Source organism: Limtongia smithiae (genome assembly GCF_038497785.1).
Source record: "Limtongia smithiae strain NRRL Y-17922 unplaced genomic scaffold V1518scaffold_16, whole genome shotgun sequence".
Classification (NCBI taxonomy): Eukaryota; Fungi; Ascomycota; class Lipomycetes; order Lipomycetales; family Lipomycetaceae; genus Limtongia; species Limtongia smithiae.
Window position 1 is genome coordinate 16,087 of NW_027117637.1, and position 18,281 is coordinate 34,367.

The 18,281-nt window shown below is 57.2% G+C and overlaps 7 protein-coding genes across 7 annotated transcripts; 3 read left to right on the top strand and 4 right to left on the bottom strand.

Moving 5' to 3' along the window:
- Nucleotides 1-26: 26 nt before the first annotated feature.
- On the bottom strand, nucleotides 27-1,586 carry V1518DRAFT_377995 (ferric reductase NAD binding domain-containing protein; the record flags this gene model as incomplete). Its single annotated transcript, XM_066901594.1, has 1 exon — nucleotides 27-1,586. The coding sequence occupies one exon, from the start codon at nucleotides 1,584-1,586 to the stop codon at nucleotides 27-29; it is 1,560 nt and encodes a 519-aa protein (XP_066757145.1).
- Nucleotides 1,587-3,014: 1,428 nt separating this feature from the next.
- V1518DRAFT_446909 (fumarase FUM1) lies at nucleotides 3,015-4,936 on the bottom strand (the record flags this gene model as incomplete). The annotated part of the gene is made up of 2 exons (XM_066906474.1): nucleotides 3,015-4,800; nucleotides 4,847-4,936. 2 exons carry the CDS (start codon nucleotides 4,934-4,936, stop codon nucleotides 3,415-3,417), a joined length of 1,476 nt encoding a protein of 491 aa, XP_066757146.1. The 3' UTR covers nucleotides 3,015-3,414.
- Nucleotides 4,937-5,393: 457 nt separating this feature from the next.
- Nucleotides 5,394-7,228, top strand: V1518DRAFT_422968 (uncharacterized protein). The gene has a single exon (XM_066905579.1). The coding sequence runs from the start codon at nucleotides 5,451-5,453 to the stop codon at nucleotides 6,912-6,914; it is 1,464 nt and encodes a 487-aa protein (XP_066757147.1). The 5' UTR covers nucleotides 5,394-5,450; the 3' UTR covers nucleotides 6,915-7,228.
- A 905-nt stretch (nucleotides 7,229-8,133) lies between these two features.
- Nucleotides 8,134-11,706, top strand: V1518DRAFT_422972 (uncharacterized protein). The gene is made up of 3 exons (XM_066905580.1): nucleotides 8,134-8,588; nucleotides 8,638-9,032; nucleotides 9,079-11,706. The coding sequence occupies exons 1-3, from the start codon at nucleotides 8,194-8,196 to the stop codon at nucleotides 11,616-11,618; spliced, it is 3,330 nt and encodes a 1,109-aa protein (XP_066757148.1). The 5' UTR covers nucleotides 8,134-8,193; the 3' UTR covers nucleotides 11,619-11,706.
- V1518DRAFT_422974 (40S ribosomal protein eS6) lies at nucleotides 11,619-12,608 on the bottom strand. Its single transcript, XM_066905581.1, has 2 exons — nucleotides 12,549-12,608; nucleotides 11,619-12,495 (listed from the first exon to the last, which is right to left on the bottom strand). Exons 1-2 carry the CDS (start codon nucleotides 12,552-12,554, stop codon nucleotides 11,776-11,778), a joined length of 726 nt encoding a protein of 241 aa, XP_066757149.1. The 5' UTR covers nucleotides 12,555-12,608; the 3' UTR covers nucleotides 11,619-11,775.
- A 349-nt stretch (nucleotides 12,609-12,957) lies between these two features.
- On the bottom strand, nucleotides 12,958-14,647 carry V1518DRAFT_422976 (Cys/Met metabolism PLP-dependent enzyme-domain-containing protein). The gene is made up of 4 exons (XM_066905582.1): nucleotides 14,330-14,647; nucleotides 13,839-14,274; nucleotides 13,170-13,789; nucleotides 12,958-13,113 (listed from the first exon to the last, which is right to left on the bottom strand). Exons 1-3 carry the CDS (start codon nucleotides 14,505-14,507, stop codon nucleotides 13,231-13,233), a joined length of 1,173 nt encoding a protein of 390 aa, XP_066757150.1. The 5' UTR covers nucleotides 14,508-14,647; the 3' UTR covers nucleotides 12,958-13,113; nucleotides 13,170-13,230.
- V1518DRAFT_129511 (exonuclease V) lies at nucleotides 14,567-17,000 on the top strand. Its single transcript, XM_066900719.1, has 3 exons — nucleotides 14,567-15,013; nucleotides 15,082-15,755; nucleotides 15,806-17,000. Exons 1-3 carry the CDS (start codon nucleotides 14,692-14,694, stop codon nucleotides 16,919-16,921), a joined length of 2,112 nt encoding a protein of 703 aa, XP_066757151.1. The 5' UTR covers nucleotides 14,567-14,691; the 3' UTR covers nucleotides 16,922-17,000.
- Nucleotides 17,001-18,281: the final 1,281 nt, after the last annotated feature.

The following is an 18,281-nucleotide window of genomic DNA, read 5'->3' on the forward strand; positions in this document are numbered from 1 at the left end:
AAAGGAAGAAAAACAGAAGAAATCGTCTAAGCCCAAGAGAACGCATCCTCGAAGTAGTCCACGCGTCCGCGGCCCTTGTCGGCGTTGGCCGTGACGGCGCGGCGACACGAGTCGACTAGCGTTCCAGGTCCGCAAGTAAAGGCAGCGAAGGAGCCGGGCGCTTCCGCGATCGCAGCGGGGATGATCTGCTCAAAGTCGGGGCGCACGTCTGTGATAATAGGAATATTGGCGACAGCGTTGTTCTTCTCAGAGATCGAGCCAGTCGAGTCGGAGTCCTCGCCGGAAGAGGCGCCGGCAGTCTTCTCTGAGAAGGAACCGGTCTCGACGTTCACGGCATTAGACGTGCCGGGGCGAACAAAGATGTGCATGTCGATGTTGGACGCCCTGGCAAGCTCGTTAAGCTGCTCCTGCACGAGCGAGAGGGTCTCGCGGCCACGGACGACCCAGTAGAAGGAGATGTGCTGATTGGCGCGGGCGCGGTGCACGAGGTCGAGCGCAGTAGAGATGGCGGCGGTGACGCCAATGCCGCCGCCGACAATCATGACGGTGTCGTAGCGCGCGATTGGTGGCTCTTCACCGTACCAGCCCTCGATCATGACCCGAACCTTCGAAGTAGTGCTGCCACTCGAATTCTTGATCGCACGGCGGAAAAGCGTCTTGGTAAGGCCAGACTCCTTGGCGATGAGGAAGCGGTAGGTGCCATCGCGAGACTCCATCACAGAGAAGGGATGAGACTCCCAGAACTTGTAGCGCGGGTCGGCAATGTAGATGTAGGCGTACTGGCCCGGCTTAGGCTTCCAGTCGAACCACGGCTTAACGTTCACGGCCATGATGTCTCCCACGACAGTCAATTCGGCGTTAAGGTAGACACCGTGGACAGCAATGCGGACGAGGCGAGCGAAGCGATCAAACGCCCAGACAGCAACCATTGCGTACATGTACTTCTCATAGCCGAAGCGGCAGACGTGGTCCCAGCAGTAGCGCGCAAAGGCAGCGGCAAGCGCAATGTGGAATACAAGGAAGGTCTCATAGAAATAGTGACGGAAGGGGAAGGCGGCGAAGATGACCATGATACCCGCGAGGAGCGTGGCGACGGTGCCGGTAACAATGTTAGCCTGCGACCAGACGCGCGCGTAGCTGTCATTCATGACGTATTGCACGGTATACGCAATGCCGTGGATCGCGGACTGCCACATCATCCAGAAGCCAACGTGGCGGTGGAAAACGTTAAAGGTCTCAAATGACCAACCGGAGAGGTACATGAGCACGTTGTTACGTGATCCAAAAAGGTAGGTGGGAATGCAGAGCACAGTAGCGATGACGCCAGAGCGAATCTCAATGTACTCACGCCACTGGCCGCTGACAGTGCTGTTGAGATTTTCGGAGAAGACGTCCATAGTGGTGAAAGAGAAGATGATGTTAAGGGCGTAGAAGCCGAAGAGCGCGTAGTAATGCCAGCGAACATGGAGCGCATTGATTTGGAACTTGCCGATGGTGAGGGGCTGGACGTGTCTCCCGTTGAAGAGCGCGGGAAGCATGAACATCTGACGAAACTTGGTGACGTACTTATTCTCCTTGCGGTTCATGTTGAAGAACTTCTGATACAAGTTGTTCACACCAGACGCAAGGACAAAGAAGCCGAGGTAGGCGATGAGAATGTTGCCATAGTACTCACTCCAATTGTTGTTGTTCATGGACGCATAGTCAGCGCGCATGGTGAGCAAGAAAGACGTCGTATTGATCATAACTGGAACGGTCGTAACGGCGCCCGTAGTGTAGTCGGCCGCATCGATGTAATCCGCAGCGACGGCGGCAGCATAAACCTCTTCGTAAGTGTCGGTGACGGTGACGTTGTACGCCGCGCAGCCAGTCTTCCAGAGCTTCCAGGCATCAGAAATCTGAGCAGAGTTACAGTTAGAGATACACAGTGCGTAGGTCTCAGTCAGGATGTCGTCGGAGCACGCGCATTCGATGGTAGCAGTGGTGGTGTAGCTGCCGTGACCGCGCTTGCGGTGACCGTGATGGCCCGAAGAGGTAGTAGTGGTGGTGGTCGCAGTGCAAGAGTCGGTAGAGAGCTCTACCGCCCATGTCTCGCAGAGGGAAGAGCAGTAGTTTGTGTAGGAGATGCCGCCATGATAACCGGCTAGAGCTTTGCCGGCGCCAAAGGCGAGGAGCAGGAGCGCGCTGGAGAAGGACTTCATGGCGAAGCAGACAGAGAGCAGGCAACGAACAGAAAGGCATGGCAGAGGCGAGCAGAGGGCGGTATATGTAGAACAGAACACTAGCAACAGCAGAGAACACAGCCGTGTAGAACCAAACTCAGCTGATCGCGTCGGGTGCTTGGCACAACACGGTCTAGACGGGAGTGAGCGAGTGAGTGTACAATAGGTGACCACGGCTGAGGCAGGTTCGAGGACGCGCGCCTGACGCGGCCGTGGAGTCGGGGGGACTAGACTGGCTTGGCGACGGGTTCTGGCCGAGGCGTAGTGCGTTAAAGTTATCGTTCCATCAGATAAGCATTTCGATCGCGGTCACGCGAGTGGTGAAGGCGGTAGACTACGACTTGCTGCTGCCGACGCACTCTTGGCCACCGCGTCTACAAGCAAGAGGCCAGCATCATATGCAGTACATCGTGGGTGCTCACCGTGCATCTGGTGATGTCCGCGGTGGCCGCGTGAAGCATCACGAACAACTCGCACAGAAGGGTCCTTAATTCCCGAACGCCAGCGGGTCTAGACCACCACGCCAAGGCAGTTCGCGGCCAACGCAAGCGACCTGGCCCAGCGCCGCCGCACCCGCACAATGTGCAGGGGTCTTTCGAACGCATGTGATTGGCCAGGCTGTCCGCGCGGCCGGCTGCGACGGTGCTGCTACAGTGCGACTTGCCTATTCGGGTAAATAAGCATGTTTCACTCATTTCGCGACATAGCCCTCAACCACGACACCGCGCAATTCTCCGCGACGTGAGAGTTTTTCTGTGCTTGGTGCTTGGCGGTCTACTAAATCGACAAGCTCGCTCGCCGTGCCAGCAGTCGTCGTGTCTGAGAAGCTTGGCGTTGCTTCACCTCGCGCGGTGATAGGCTAGCCTGGTCTCCATCATGACACCACACGATGGAGTGGCAAAGCGACGGCCGTCCGCGAGAGAGACCTGTCGCATCCCGCAATTTAATCATCACCGCGGCGGTCTGCGACTGCTGCCAGTTGAGACCTAGCAAAACTAGCAGCAGTGCCGCGCGCACCGGCATTTTCGAACCCCGGGTGTCCTCTAGGTGCTCTTTTGCCACGCGATGCCGCGCCTCGACCGAGTCTGGCCCCTGGACGGCGATTATCCGATTATCGGCTCAGGGGCTGGCCAAGGGCCGCGTACTCAGCACTTCCGCACTAGGCACGCACTACTCAATTATCTAGATACGTCTAGTCCGACGGGCCGATCATCTTCTCCGGCCGCACGTACTCGTCAAACTCCTCGGACGTAAGCGCTTTAAGCTCTAATGCCGATTGCTTCAGCGTCAGGCCCTTCTTGTGCGCGTTCTTCGCGACCTTGGACGCCATGTCGTAGCCGATCTTAGGGTTCAGGGCGGTCACGAGCATGAGGGACTCGTTCAGAAGCTGGTCGATGCGCTTCTTGTTAGCCTTGATGCCCGCAACGCAGTGGATGTTGAACGAGTGCACGCCGTCGGTGAGCAGGCGCACTGACGAGAGCAGGTTGCGGATGAGAACCGGCTTGAACACATTCAGCTCGAACTGGCCGGACGCGCCGGCGACAGTGATCGCGGCATGATTGCCAAACACTTGCGCGCACACCATGGTGAGGGCTTCGTTCTGGGTAGGGTTGACCTTGCCCGGCATGATAGAAGAACCAGGCTCGTTCTCGGGAAGGGACAACTCGCCGTATCCGCAGCGGGGGCCGGAACCCAGGTATCGGATGTCGTTGGCGATCTTGAACAGACTCGCAGCGAGGGTGTTGAGCGCGCCGGAGGCCTCGACAATCGCATCGTGCGCGGCAAGCGCCTCGAACTTATTGGGTGCAGTGTAGAACTGCTCGCCGGTAAGCTTGGTGACCTCCTCTGCGATGGCGACATCGAAGCCCTTCTTGGTGTTCAGACCAGTGCCGACGGCGGTGCCGCCTTGGGCGAGGAAGCGCAGACGGGGGAGCGTCTGCTTCACCCGCTCGATGCCATACTCAATCTGCGTAGCGTAGCCGGAGAACTCCTGGCCGAGGGTGAGAGGGGTCGCGTCCTGCAAATGGGTGCGGCCAATCTTGATGATGTCAGAGAACTCGTCGACCTTGGCAAGGAAGACGGTGTGCAAGGCCTCGAGCGAGGGGATCAACTTGCTGGTAATCTCGGTGACAGCAGCAATGTGCATGACGGTCGGGAAGGTGTCGTTAGATGACTGCGAACGGTTCACGTCGTCGTTCGGGTGCACGGGCTTCTTAGAGCCGAGAGTGCCGCCGAGCAGCTCGATGGCGCGGTTGGAGATGACCTCGTTGGCGTTCATGTTGGACTGGGTGCCGGAGCCGGTCTGGAAGACAACAAGCGGGAAGTGGTCGTGCAGTTTGCCATCGATGACCTCTTGCGCAGCGGTCTGAATCGCCTCCGAAATCTCGGGCTTCATGCCGTAGCGCAGGTTAACGATTGCGGCGGCCTTCTTGAGCACGCCGAACGCGTGGACAACAGGCGTGGGCATGCGCTCGGTCTCGCCGCCGATGTCGAAGTTCATCTTCGAGCGCTGGGTCTGCGCGCCCCAGTAGCGCGAGTCCTCGACCTCGATCTCACCGAACGCGTCGGTTTCAATGCGCTGTGGAGTCAGTGCGAGAACTACCAGAGGATGAGAGGACAATTACCATCGACACCGGAGAGGAGGAGAACGAGCGGGCGGAGCTGCCGGCCCGGGCGAGAACACGCGCAGAGGCGGCACGGTTGGCGGCGAGCATTTTGGTGGTGATGGAGGATTGGGAGGGGGCGTGAAAATCTGTGGAGAGCTGGTGAGGAAGTCCGGGGAAACCACGTAGTAGTTAGTGGTGGGCCGCCGGAGTCGGGCGAATCAGGAACCGGGACGGAACGGAAGCGTTGCTGGGGCAGCGCCTAAAGCGGAATAATGTACATATGTTATATAGCCATTGGCAGTCTGCATCGGGAGGCCGTCGGAAGGCCGCCCGGCTGTCCGCCGACCTGCGAGGGTTGGTAACCCTCGTTGACCCTTCGCCTACAAAACCCTAGGTTTGACATAAGATTGTGCACCGCCATGGTGCTGCGCCCCAGGTGAGCCACACAGCACGTGGAAGTGCGGCGGTGCTGCCGCAGAGCTGGGCGGTGCATGGCGGTGCGTGGCGGTGCATGGCGGAGAGTGCTGCGCATGGTCCTCAATCAATACTCCTTACACACTCCCCTCTACCTCTCCTCCCCGTGCGATCCTTCTCCGCATCTACTCTCCTACCTACCGCCGCAATGCGCGTCCCGCGTGTTGTCACCTCTACCGCAATTGCGGCCCTCTTCTTCATTGTCATCTACAGCATCTTCACCTCCTCCTCCGGCGGAACCCCAACAGTCAAGGTCCGCACCGGGTCCGGTAAGAGCGTGCTCTCCACCCTGCAACCCGAGGGTACCAACGCCGCCGATACAGACGCGCGGCAGGCTCCGCTTGTGTCGGCCGCTGACGCTGCCACTATCGCGGCGGCAGTGCATGCGGCCGCGGTGGCGAGCGTGCCAGTCCCGCTGCAAGGCGTGGAGGCCATCAAGAACGAGACTCTCGGGTTCGGCGAGATTATCCTCCTCTCGCTCAAGTCGCGCACCGACCGGCGGGATGCGGTCGCGCTCATGTGCTCGCTTACCGATATCAAGATCTCGCGGACCATCGACGGCGTGCAAACTCAAGACATTGCGCGCAAAGCGTACCCGAACGGCCCGGGGCTCAAGAAGCTGCTGACGGACAAGTACAAGCCGTACGTGGGCTCGTGGCGCTCGCACATGGACGTGCTGCGCTACATTGTTGACAACCGTATCGAGACCGCACTGATCCTCGAGGACGACGTCGACTGGGACGTGCATCTGCGCGACCAGATGACGGCCTTCGCAAATGGCCTGCGTTCGTCGCCGAGCGCGAAGCTGCGAAAGCCATTTTCTGCAGACGAACTCGAGCGCGCCCCATACGGACTCGACTGGGACATTATCCACTTCGCGGCGTCGAAGGTTGTGCCGCCACCAGCACCATTCAATACGCTGGCAAAATACAGTGACGTATACCGGCAATCGACAGAGACGGCCAACAACGCCTGCTTTGCGGGGTGGTTTTGCTGGCGCGAGCAGATGAAGAAGGCGGGTCTGACGGAGCAGGAGCGATATATATCGCCGTCCTACGATACAGTGGGATTGGCTGCCATTGCGGTGTCGTTTCGGGGTGCGCAGCGTTTGCTCTACTTTTTGTCGTACAAGGAGCTCACCGACACGCTTGACAACTCGGTCTCCGCGCTGCTCCAGCAGGGCTACGTGCACGGGTGGAGTGTCGTACCTCCCCTCATGGCGGAGTGGAAGATCAACAGCATCACGGACTCGGATCTGAACACGATTGACCTCGGCCAGATCGGCGGCCCGGACAACTCGAAGGGCAAATCTGCCGGTATCGCGAACTCGGTGCGCAAGCACCTGAGCAAGGAGTTTGAGCCGCAGACGTACTGGGACGCGCGCAAGCAGGAGCTGGAGGCGGCCAAGCCGCAGGCGCCGGACCGCCCAGCCGAGGAGCTGCAGGGGCCGGGGACGGAGGTGGAGGAAAATGGCAAGGAGGAGCGCAAAACGGAGCGCAAAACGGAGGCGAAGGAGAACGAGTCGTCGAAGCAGTCGCTCACACCTCCGCCGTCGCCTCCACCACAAGAACAATCTCCACCTGTCAAGCAGCCCGCAACGACACCCGCATAGCCGCATTCCCTCCCCGCTTGTACTCTATATTCTGCTCATGTACGATTGTACCCACGTCACGTTAGTAATATGATTTTGGCTCCTGTAGCTCCCGCGAGTTGGCAGCTGTACAGCGTGTGGCGGTGCGGTCGCATGCGGTGTCATCACACCATCGCTTCGCATCACGAACTCCTTGGCGCAGCAGCACTGCTCACGGCTGCCAATACGCGGGGCGAAGCGAGGCGAAGAATGGCTGCAGTTCATGCGCCACCAAGCACCAGTCACTTGCAGCCCGCTCCACCCGTTCCCGCCCCGCCCCGCCCACACGCGATGGTGACAGGCCTCGTGGCTGCTCTTTGCCGCGAACTACGGCGGCCCGGGCACGCGCTGCTGTGGCGCGCCGGTGGGGCCCGTGGCGCTCGTCACATGCTTTCCCATACTCGGTATTTCACCGCCAGCAGCAGGTGCGGGGCGTGATGCCGGTCAGCGCGTATTATAAGGTGCATACACACTGTGGCAGACCGAGATTGTCGCAGCCGTGCCTGTGGCTTGCTCGCGACCGTCCCGAGGCGCGACTGGTGAGCAATCCTGCAGAGCAGGCCACCGTGCTGCAACCACGGGTGGGCGCGGACTCGATCCTCGGTTCTTGGTCACGTACATTCCTGGCAGCCTGCAGTACCAGCGACAGCAGGGCTGGAGACGCAATCACGCGGGCGGAGTCCGGCACCACGAGCAGCAGCGCCCGCCGAGGCTCACCTCAGCTTGTGGATCACCACCGCCTCCTATGCATGTCAGCGCGGCTGTGGCATCCGCACTGTGTGTTCACGACACAACGCGCGTTGATCATCGCCAGATTGAGAGCGACTCCGCAGAGTCATCCGACAACGATCCTCACAGGCAGATGGAGTATCGCGCGCATCCTCGGCCGTCGTAGAGAGCAATCCTCGTTAGCACACAAGCCGCGCAGTCCACGGTCAGGCAGCCGGCGCCGTTGCGGATAACTTAGCCACGCCGTGCACCGCAAACAGGTTCAGAGGCTTCAATCAAGCGTATTTTCGGTCTAGTTACCATATACATGCGCTCGCCGAGCGGTCGCACGTCATCCTTCGGTCCTCCTGCGGGTGCATAGGCGGGAGTTACCCGAACCGGAAAAATATGTAGGGTTACTTCGCCTAGGCCTCTTAGGGCTAAGCCTGTACACGCCCCCTGAACTGGCCGTTGAGTAAAGCGCGCATGCGCGGGGATCGCGAACACCACGACTTCCCCGCCTCCAGCTACAACCTCGACCACGACCAACCCCATGTCGCAAGCGGACCTCGAACGCATCTCCGCGGGCATCCTTGTCGGCCTACTACCCGTAGACAATGAGACCGCCCTCGACGTCATGCGCTATGCATCCTCCCTACCCGGTCCCGACGACGCAGCGGCGCATCTTAAGAGTCTCCTCGGCGAGTCGCCTGATGCGTTGAACTTCGTGCATCAGTTCTGTGCACGCAGGTGGCCGGCGCTTGGACCACCACCACCGGTGGCGGCAGTAGGAGCAGTGCTAAAGGCGAAAGCGCGGACTGTCGTGGGGCAACAGAACGTCAAGACAAAGAGCGCGGCATCAGCATCGTCATCGCGTGCAGCGACACCCGCGCCTGTAGCGAACGGGTATATAAAGAAATCCGAGGAGGACAGCTATCTTGTCGTAAAGTACGTTTATTCAATTCCTCTCCCGCGCTGTGCTAAATCGGTCTTCTAGATCGAAGCGTACACAGACTCCGCACGACGCAGACGATGCCGAATCCGATATCGCCCGCGTTACACGATCCGACCGAGCGCGAACAGCTACAACTCCACCCCCATCGACACCATCGTTCGCGGTCGCCGCAACCGTCGGATCAAGCACCTCTGCCGCATTGCCATCGAAACCCGTGCCAAAGCCGAAGAGAGAAGAAGGAACGCTCGTGTCCGAGTTTGGTCGGAAGAAACCCGTCGGTGCGAAGAAAATCAACGCGAGTGTCTCGTCGTCAAAATCCGCGGCCGCGGCGCCAAAGTCGATTAAAGTACAGACGCTCAAGGAGGTTGAAGATGCGATCAACACGCTCGAGCTTGAGTACGCTGGCAAGGGCAAGCGCCGGCTCTGTGAGTGCCAGGGTACGTTTCTTCCACGCCCTCTTTACTACCCATCTAACAATATTAGCCCAACGCCACCCACTCCTCCAAGTGGCACCCAACTGCCTCAGCTGCGGCAAAATCATCTGCGTCCGTGAGGGCCTCGGCCCATGCACTTTCTGCGGCCACGCGCTGCTCACAACCGACGAGTACGACGCTATATACGCTCAGCTGCGCCAGGAGCGCGGGCAGCTGCGCAGCGAGATACATAACGAGCAGCAGGGCGCGGCCAAGAAAGCCGTCGGTGCGCGTGCGTTGTATTCCAATGCGGCGGGCGGGCAGCCGGGGTTGACGCTTGATGGACTGGATAAGGCGACCACACAGCTGTCGAATTTATTGCATTTCCAGGATACCTCCGCAGAGCGCACGAAGATTATTGATCAGGCAAGTGATTTCGAGATGCCAGGTGTGGCGAGTGATCGGTGGACTACCCCGGCGGAGCGAGCTATGCAGATTAAGAAGCAACTTCGCACCGCAAACCAGCTCGAGGCACTTGAACGCAAACGCAACGGTCGCGCCAAGCACGTGGTCAGCATCGACCTGCGAGGTAACAAAGTCGTTGTAGCGGAGCACTCCGAGACCGACTACGACGACGATGACGATGACGAGCCCGAGAACGTGAACATTGGCGAGGCCGCGCGACAACAAGCCGGGTTGAAGACAACAGTGTGGAATCCGGACATGGACAATGACCGCTTTATCATGCCGCACTACCCCGGCGACGTTGGCCGTGCACCGCATATCGTCGAAATGGAGGCCGGCGACGACATCGCGTCCACCGTCTCAACATCCGCGCCATCCGAAACAACATCAGGCATGACAGCATCACATAATCACAGGCCGATATCCTCGATAAACGCGCTTACAATTGGAGTTGTTCCGCCTGCTCTGCAACAATATAACGCGGAAGTGGAACTTTCCCAATCGCGCCCCATAAGAGTACAGGACGCGGTAGAATTTGATCCTCGCGCGAACGAGCGCTCGTTATTTTTGCCTACGGACGCGATGGAGGGCGAGTTTGATGACGAAGAAGCTGACGGGTCTGTGCTGATCCCGGGCATGCGCGAGAGCAAATATGCCAACAGCAACAGCATCGCGAGCACGGGGTCAAATAGCTCGCGCGCGAACTCCGCCGTCACAGCTATTCGCGCGGCTGCAAACAACAATGGACCAGTACGCCATAGCACCTCTTCCCGATCGCAGCAAAATATGACAAACAATGTTTCAGACATCTTTGCCCAGAACCTGTACGGCAAGGATGCCTCTTCCTCAGGTTCGACCGCCTCTGCGCACGCGCCGCCGACGTCGAAGATTATGGGTGCGGCTTCGGATGCTGTGCATGGCAGTGATCGCGGGTCGAAGGGTGGTTTGAGTAGGAGGACCGAGGCGTCATTATCGCGACAAGTGCCGTCAGCAAACAGCAGTGCATCGGCTGCGCGACCGACGCGGACCTATGCGATTGATGAGAAATCACCGTCAGACGACCTTGATCATTCAGAATTGACGAACGTGCATAAGCAACCGCAGCAGCAGAAGCAGAAGAGGAAGCAGAAGCACAGCACGGATGAGAGCTTCGATGATACGACCGAGGACCCGCACGAGACTGGAATGCCCACGACGAGGCGTATTCCGGTTGCACCTGCCGCGCTTGTCGCGGCGACGTCGGATGAAAACGACGACGGGTATTCCACCGAGGAAGATTTCTTCTCATCGGTCCTACCGAAGCCGAGTTCACGACAAGCCCGGCGACAGCGTCAAGAGCGCGTACGGACCGCCTTCGCCTCCGCCGATGTAACCCTCGCCTCTTCCTCCACCCCCGCGCTTTCATCATCGCCATCAAAACCAAACAAATACCGCGCGATCGACGAAGAACTCTCCTCCGGTGAAGACGACGACCATGTGGCCTCCGGAGGCATCGCAAACTCCGCTGCCATGGCGGTTAACTGCAAAAAGGACTGGGCTGACTACCGCGACGAGTACAACATTCACCCGCCCAAAGGTAGCTCGCAGTGCGCGAATCCGTACATTCGCCCGCTGTCCCCCGAATTGCCGAGCTCGGATAGGGACGAGGAGGCGGATGCGGATGAGGTTGATTACGATTATGCCGAGGGCGAGGCTGATGCCGCTGCTGTTTCAGGTGGTGCTGCGTGGCGGAAAGGGACGACCATGCTGGGAAGCGGAATTGCCGACGATGATGTGGAGATCGTGACGGACGAGGCCGGTGATATTGTCAAAGCGCCGGCTGATGAGCCTTATGAAGGGTTTGTGGGAATGGTGGACCGCGGGGACAGTAGCAAGACGATCGACTACGACGTCAACGACAGTGCGTACATGTCTGCGTTTGGCTACAGTGACTCGACTCCGCGCAAGGTGAGGCGGTGGCGCCGCGCGAAGACGGCGGGAACGCTAGAAGAAAGGCCTGCGGTCGAGGTCGCGGAGGAAGAGCGACGGCGCATAGAGGAGCACACTGCGTGCGTGAACCAGGAAGCCGCGCAACAGTGGCTACCCGCGCCGGACTTCACCGATGAGTGGAACGTGCCAGCGCACCTAGACAAGTCGCTCTTGTAATAGAACATGCTTTCTCTTCTAGAGTAAAGTAATACATGCTTTCCATCTAGAGAAAAGAACTTTTATTACACACATGTACATATGCAATTATACACATAGAGAAACAAAGAACAGAAAACACCCCATCTCCCGAACATCACAGACATCACGCTCCGACTTAAGCCTTGATGGTGGACACCCGCAGAGACGACGCGCGTCTCTTTCTGATGGCAGCCTTCTTCGCCTTGTCCTCGGTGAGTCGCTTGGCGAGGAGCTGGGCATACTCGGCAGCAGCCTCCTTCTGGGCCTCGGCGGACTTGATCTTGAGCGCGCGGCGGTGTCTCTTTCGCTGGAGAGTCTGGGGTGTGACAAGACGCTGGATCTTAGGCGCCTTGGTGAAGGTCTTGCCATTCTTCTCGATGGGGCGGCGAACAACGTACTTACGGACGTCATCCTCTTTGGTGAGGCCCCAGAACTTGCGGATCTTGGACGCACGCTTAGGTCCGAGACGCTTAGGGTGCTCGACGTCGGTAAGGCCAGCGATGTCGGCGTCACCTTGCTTGACAATGGCGAGGGAGAGAACCGCGAGGTCGTTCGCGACGATGCAGCCGCGGACCGACTTGCGCTTGCGCTCGCCCGTGCGACGAGGGCGGTAGCACGAGTGGCCCTTGGACAACAGCAGGCGGACACGCGAGGGGTGCAGCACGCCCTGCTTCATGGGGAAACCTTGCTTGTCATTGCCACCAGTGATCTTGAAGACGTAGCCCTTGAACTCATCGCCGACGCTGTCGCCCTCAACCTCTTGGCCGATGCGCTTCTCGATGAACACATGGGTGCGACGCTCCTCGTCGATCTCGATAAGCTTCTGCGTGCCGTTCGCGGGGTATGAGATGTTGAGCTGGCGATATGTGAGTAGAGGGCCAACTAATACTTGCGCACTGTAGAGCATACCTTCATTGTGATGGGTGGTGAAGGTCGGCAGTTGGGTGCTGAGCGGTGCTGGCTGCTGCTGGCTACGCGGAAATTGGCGACTCGAGATTCTCCAGCAGGTTTGTGTCTCGCTGCGGCTCGCAAAACGCAGTCACGCGTAGTTAGGGCTGGAGGAGCTAGGGCTGTGATTAGGGTATTATGACGTGGCGTTCAGCCGCTCTGCTTACAGTGTGGCACTGCCACTGTGGCGTGTTGCGCTCAGTGCTTTCGCGGAGGACCCTCAAAATTGGACCGACAGCGACCTGAAAGAAGTCAACGCCGAGCAGTCAAACTACGGAGTTTCAGCACAAATTTTCACAAAGTCGATATGATAGCTGCATACAGGCTTGGAAGCCCGTCATGAATAGTTTCCGCACAGGTATCGTTATAGTTACGGTAATGGGAATTTCTGTATATTAGTTACAGTATATTACAAATAACAAGCCTCCTACTATCCAACTTTTGCATTACCATAGTTGCGCATAACTGACCGTCAAATATATCCAATTGTTTTTTCCATCCGTTCGAGTCAAAAGCCTTGCTATGCCTGCAATGTTATTGGTTAGCTCAGAACGCACGAAATTTATTTTGCGGATGACATACCTCTGGCTCTTCTAATTACGCAAACGCAAACACTTTTGTATTATCTACATAGCGTATATCCCTAGGCATCCACCTTTAACGCCCCGGCCTGAACCAGCGACATCCTCAGGTCTTCAATCAGATCCTCTGGGTCCTCGATGCCGACGCACAGACGGATCAGATCTTCCGGCAGCGCACGCTCGGCACGCACCTTGGGATCGATCGACGCATGCGACATCTTGCACGGCATGGAAATCAACGAGTTCACGCACCCGAAACTAACACTGATTCCCCAAAGCTGTGCACCCTCAACTATACGCTCGCTTATCTCGACGTCGCCGGTCTCGAATGAGAGCACAGCGCCAGCGCCGCGCGCCATGGACCAGTGCAAGTCGTACTGCGGGTGCGACTTCAGGCCCGGGTAGCGTGTCTTGAAGCCCCTGCCTTCGAGGTACTCAGCGATCTTTTGCGCGTTGGACTGTGCGCGCTCGTAGCGGAGCGCGAGGGTCTTGATGCCGCGCAGGAGTAGCCAGCAGTCGAACGGCGCGAGGCCGCAGCCTGTCGCGTTCACGGTGAAGAACAGGCGCGAACCGAGGGCTTTGTCGTTCACGGCAATGACACCGGCCATGAGATCGTGGTGACTGTACGTGGTTAGCATACTGAATAAAAGTCTGAGCAAATGAGGCGTACCCGCTGAGGAACTTGGTGGCTGACTCGTACACTATGTCGACACCAAAGTCAAGCGGGTTCTGCCCAACGGGCGAGAGCATGGTGTTGTCGACGGCGACAATAGCAGCAGGATTCGACTCCTTGACCAGCTTTGTGATGGTAGGAATGTCGCAGATCTTGATGAGCGGGTTCGTCGGGCTCTCGAGCAGTACGAGTGTGGTCTTTGGGGACAGCTTCTCGACGACCTTACTAGTCTGAGTCGTGTCGACGTGGTGCACGATAATGCCGCTGTTGGTCGCAAGATACGTGAGCAGACGGTTCGTACCGCCGTACAAGTCGTCGCCGGCAATGACCTCGTCGCCTGGTTTCAGCAGCCGCGCAATAACGTCCATGGCGCTCATACCGCTTGCCACTGCGAGCACGCGATCCGCTTTCATAATCTTGGCCAGGTGGCGCTCTGTCAGTGAGCCGTTAGCAATCGACATCATGAAGTCAGAGTCATGGTTACTCACCCAGCTGTGTGCGCGTGGGGTTGCCGCTGCGCGTGTAGTCGTACTCGCCCATGTCGCTGCTGGACGTCTGTTTGAACGTCGCGGTTTGGTAAATCGGCACTGACGACGCATTGTACTGGTCCTTGTTCTCGGAGAACACAATCTCGGTCTCGAGCTTGTATTTGTGAAGCTTATCCATGTTGGGAAGGAGAAGGAGGTGGTAATGATGATGAAGGAAGGGAATATGACTGTTCAATTCTTCGCAGAGTTCGTCATCTTAAAGTTGCGCTCATCGGGAGTTTCGAGGATAGTGTAAGACATCCTCAACAACGCATCTTCGCGTGTCCGCTCACCACACCACGGCATGGCCGCTAGCAAATAGCATGTCCGCGTCGGACTCGCGATCTTCCTCTTCGCAATTGCCGTCTTTACCACCGCCTTCCTCTCCCCTGCCGCGGCAGCTCTCTACACCGCCCGCGGTAGCCTACGATCGACCCCAATTCGCCGCTACGCATTCCCACGACGACGCGTCTTCTGACTACGCCACGCTGCTCGACGACGATGAGTGGAACGACGAGATCATCGCGTATCTGGAGGAGCAGACAGACTTGGCCGCAGCCGTGGCTGTGTGTGAGGGCATTGCGACTGCATTCTCATATGACGGTGCCGAATGTCCTTCCGGCGTTCACGCAGAGGTGGCTACATGTAAGTGGCCTTCTGTGCAGGTATTTGGTGCATATTTCTAATTCTGATGGACCAGACAGTCCGCGAAGCATTACAAGACTCTCAAGATGTTACTGCTGTCGCTGTCGACTCTGCAGATGAGTGCGCTGCCTCATCAGTACCGGCCGTTCGACCTGCCACTCCCAGAGCTCGAAAGCGCTCTTTTGCATCCAACACGGTTGAGCTAGAACTTGAGATACCCGTGACGGCAAGCATCCCGTATTCGCCATCAATACCCACCGTCTCTGCAAGCATTCCTTACTCGTCATCAAAGCCCGCCGTCTCGCCAATTTCGCTACAGCGGAGCCAATCCCCATATCTATCCGCACATGGTATCCCCGAGAAACGGCCAGCACCGGCCGATTCCCCACACCTATTACCACTAAGATTCGAGGACGGAACAAAGTTGAAGAACAACTCTATGCTCGACACCTACCGTGGCGGCTGGAAGCTCAATGTCACAGACCTCGTGCAGCCGTTTTATTGTGAACTGAAACTGTTCTACCAGCTTCACGAGCAACGCTTTGAGCGGCCAAAGTACATGGTCGCCGGCGAGACATTGCATAAAACACTCGAAGACAAGTTTAAGAAGAAGATTCCGATGCCGACGGGCGATTTGACAGACGAGGATGTGAAGGCGCTGCAGCTGCTTAACATGCTACTCTCTCTTTCGGAACTCACTCTAAATGCGAAGCCCGGTGCACCAAAAGAGGCTGGCGTTACGGTATGTGCTCGTTCACCGTGTTTTCAGTGTTCCTGCTAACGTACTGGCAGCGAGAGTTTCCCGTGTTTGGATATATCGATGACATCTACATCTCTGGGATCATCGATGAGCTTACATACCTTCCCGAACGATATAATCCAGACGGCGTGCAGTTTATCGAAGAAGCAGACGGCTCTGATCCAACACAAAGCATCAGCAAAATCCCGCCATTACTATCGCCTATGACGCAGCCTGAGCGAGACACACAGCCACAATCAGGTATGATCACAGACTTTTTCAAGCCGCTGGACCAAAGCACGCCAAGCGGTCTCAAGCGCTTACCGACTAGCGAGATCCCGGAGATCAGTGAAATATCTTTCCAAACCGACAAGGTCATCGTTGACGTGGCTCCTATCACCGTTCACGCTCATGATAGCGCTCCCCAGGAAAAACCACAGACTCCTCGTCTAATTCGGATTACAGACAGCAAAACCCGAATGCACCGCTCGTTCCCGTCGGAGTCACAGCGCAAATCGGTATATTACCAACTTCTTATTTACAACAGACTATTTCGAGATCTCACGAAGGGGCTGTTCGACTTCGCCCGCTTTGCAGCCCATATGCAATTGGATCCCACCAAGAAGCTCTCGGACACTTTCCGCAACGAAGTGCTCTCCGATGCCTGGGTCATCCAGACGTTGTACAAAGAAGCTGCAAGCGCAGGAGCCAGTGCAACACTTCATAAAGACGACAATTACATCTCGCTACTGCACAAGTTTGACACCCTCGGCGACATCTGGGCGATGCTTGAGCTCAAGCTCAGCGAATTCGCCGACGCCGTAAGCGACGAGCTAGCTGTGGTCTACCTCTGGCAAGGCGACGGACAAGTTTTTGGCGGCATCGACTTCACCTACAAGCCCGCGGACGTTCTCAAGCTACAGGATATAGTGTTTCCCTACTGGCGTGGTCTGCGCGAGCCAAAAGGTGTCGAGGTCGAGGAGGCGTACAAATGCCGCGGCTGTATCTTTGCTAACGAATGCCTGTGGCGTTTACAGAAGGTTAACGAAAGCGCGAAACGCAATCGCGAGAACTTCCGCCGCAAGTATGCGTCGCCGGAGCCGAGGGCGCAGGCTCGCGCAGAGGCGGAGGAGTTTGGGCAACTCGTAATCCATTATCGGAAGCACTGAGCTGGTCTTGGCGCTGCTGCTTGTACATATATAAATTGCATATACTTGTGCTAAGTTGCACTTCATCATACTATCTGCATTCGACTTGCACGGAGTAGTAAGCCTGATGGAAGTCTTGCGGAAGACCTGGTCCTGACTCTTGAGCAAAGCGCGTTTGAGCTGTGCTTTACGTGTGCAGCGACTGTGCCACTGTTACAAGAGAGTTGCTGTGTATTTTAAAGCGAAGTAGCTTATTGTCTCAGCTGAACGCGAGCTTACACGCAAAGAGCCAAAATTCTGCAGTGATAAAGAATTGAGGCAGTCCAGCGACGGTGCAGGGTGCTGCCGGTCGAGTCAGGGATTGCGCACTTCTCTAATACACATGAGCCCTTACCCGCAACATCTAAACGCAAATCCTATTTCCACACCTCTCTGGCTGCGACTCAGGACTATGTCTTCAGGCATCTGACATCTGAAAGCTGCAAGTCCATCAACGCGGGAAAAGAGTCTCGAGTACGCTTGAACCGTCGGAATGCCTGTAGTACTTTGCCGGCTCTTATCACATTTAGACTGTGGTTCGATCGCGTCGGCGATTCTGGTAGGCAGATTTACTGCGCCAGTTAACATGCTTCAAAGCACCAAAAGACAATTCCCAACTTAACGCAATTTCGAGGAGTATATTCATGGTATCCGAGTCTCAACAGCTTGGTGAAGTGGAAGATATATTTGTTATATTCCATTGGCGGGTTGGACGTGGAGATAGATGTGGGCCGAGGTGAAAGGAGCCAGAGTCCATTCCGTCTCCTTCTAGATTCTAGCATGGGTGCCAATGAGGACTATTCTCAGGGTGGCGGGGCTTGTGAGGTGTAATCGTCCGCTGAATACACAAATACGGGTTATTAGATTGGGAACTGATATCTTGGGTATATGACTTCGTAGTGATGTCTCTAAAACTTCGGACTCAGCCCTAACCATAGGTTTGTTCGCAAGATGCCTGCCTGAACTCATCTTGCCTTACTATCATGGCCATCGACAGCAGCAGGCTTGCCTCGGCTAAAATGGCGAAGCTGATTGTCAAAGCCCTCCATAACGCCCAGTTCCTCGGTTGAAAAGGCGCGGGGCCAAGCCAGCCAACTGCTTGGCAGCCTCGCTGGCTAAAGTTAGGCCGAGGTCGCCCACCCCGAACAAGTGGAACTGACGACAGGCGGCCGTTGCGGAACGGCCGTCGTTGGTGAGTAGTGCGAATGTCAGTCGGGCTCACCATCGCCCGTCTGTGTCGTCCGCCACCCGAATTTCATCTTCCGACCCGCACTTTGGTCGAGGTTCTACTTGACGCTATGCTGCTTTGCGCGGTCTAAAGCGCTGTTCTACTTTATAGGTG

Excerpts from the sequence above, each read along its gene's own strand:
- V1518DRAFT_422968 (XM_066905579.1), top strand. The coding sequence starts at position 5,451 with ATGCGCGTCCCGCGTGTTGTCACCTCTACCGCAATTGCGGCCCTCTTC.
- V1518DRAFT_422972 (XM_066905580.1), top strand. The coding sequence starts at position 8,194 with ATGTCGCAAGCGGACCTCGAACGCATCTCCGCGGGCATCCTTGTCGGC. Across the intron at positions 8,589-8,637 it reads GACAGCTATCTTGTCGTAAA|ATCGAAGCGTACACAGACTC; the intron begins GTACGTTTATTC and ends TCGGTCTTCTAG. Across the intron at positions 9,033-9,078 it reads CCGGCTCTGTGAGTGCCAGG|CCCAACGCCACCCACTCCTC; the intron begins GTACGTTTCTTC and ends TAACAATATTAG.
- V1518DRAFT_422976 (XM_066905582.1), bottom strand. The coding sequence starts at position 14,507 with ATGGATAAGCTTCACAAATACAAGCTCGAGACCGAGATTGTGTTCTCC. Across the intron at positions 14,275-14,329 it reads CCCCACGCGCACACAGCTGG|AGCGCCACCTGGCCAAGATT; the intron begins GTGAGTAACCAT and ends GCTCACTGACAG. Across the intron at positions 13,790-13,838 it reads GCCACCAAGTTCCTCAGCGG|TCACCACGATCTCATGGCCG; the intron begins GTACGCCTCATT and ends AACCACGTACAG.
- V1518DRAFT_129511 (XM_066900719.1), top strand. The coding sequence starts at position 14,692 with ATGTCCGCGTCGGACTCGCGATCTTCCTCTTCGCAATTGCCGTCTTTA. Across the intron at positions 15,014-15,081 it reads TCACGCAGAGGTGGCTACAT|CATTACAAGACTCTCAAGAT; the intron begins GTAAGTGGCCTT and ends CAGTCCGCGAAG. Across the intron at positions 15,756-15,805 it reads CAAAAGAGGCTGGCGTTACG|CGAGAGTTTCCCGTGTTTGG; the intron begins GTATGTGCTCGT and ends ACGTACTGGCAG.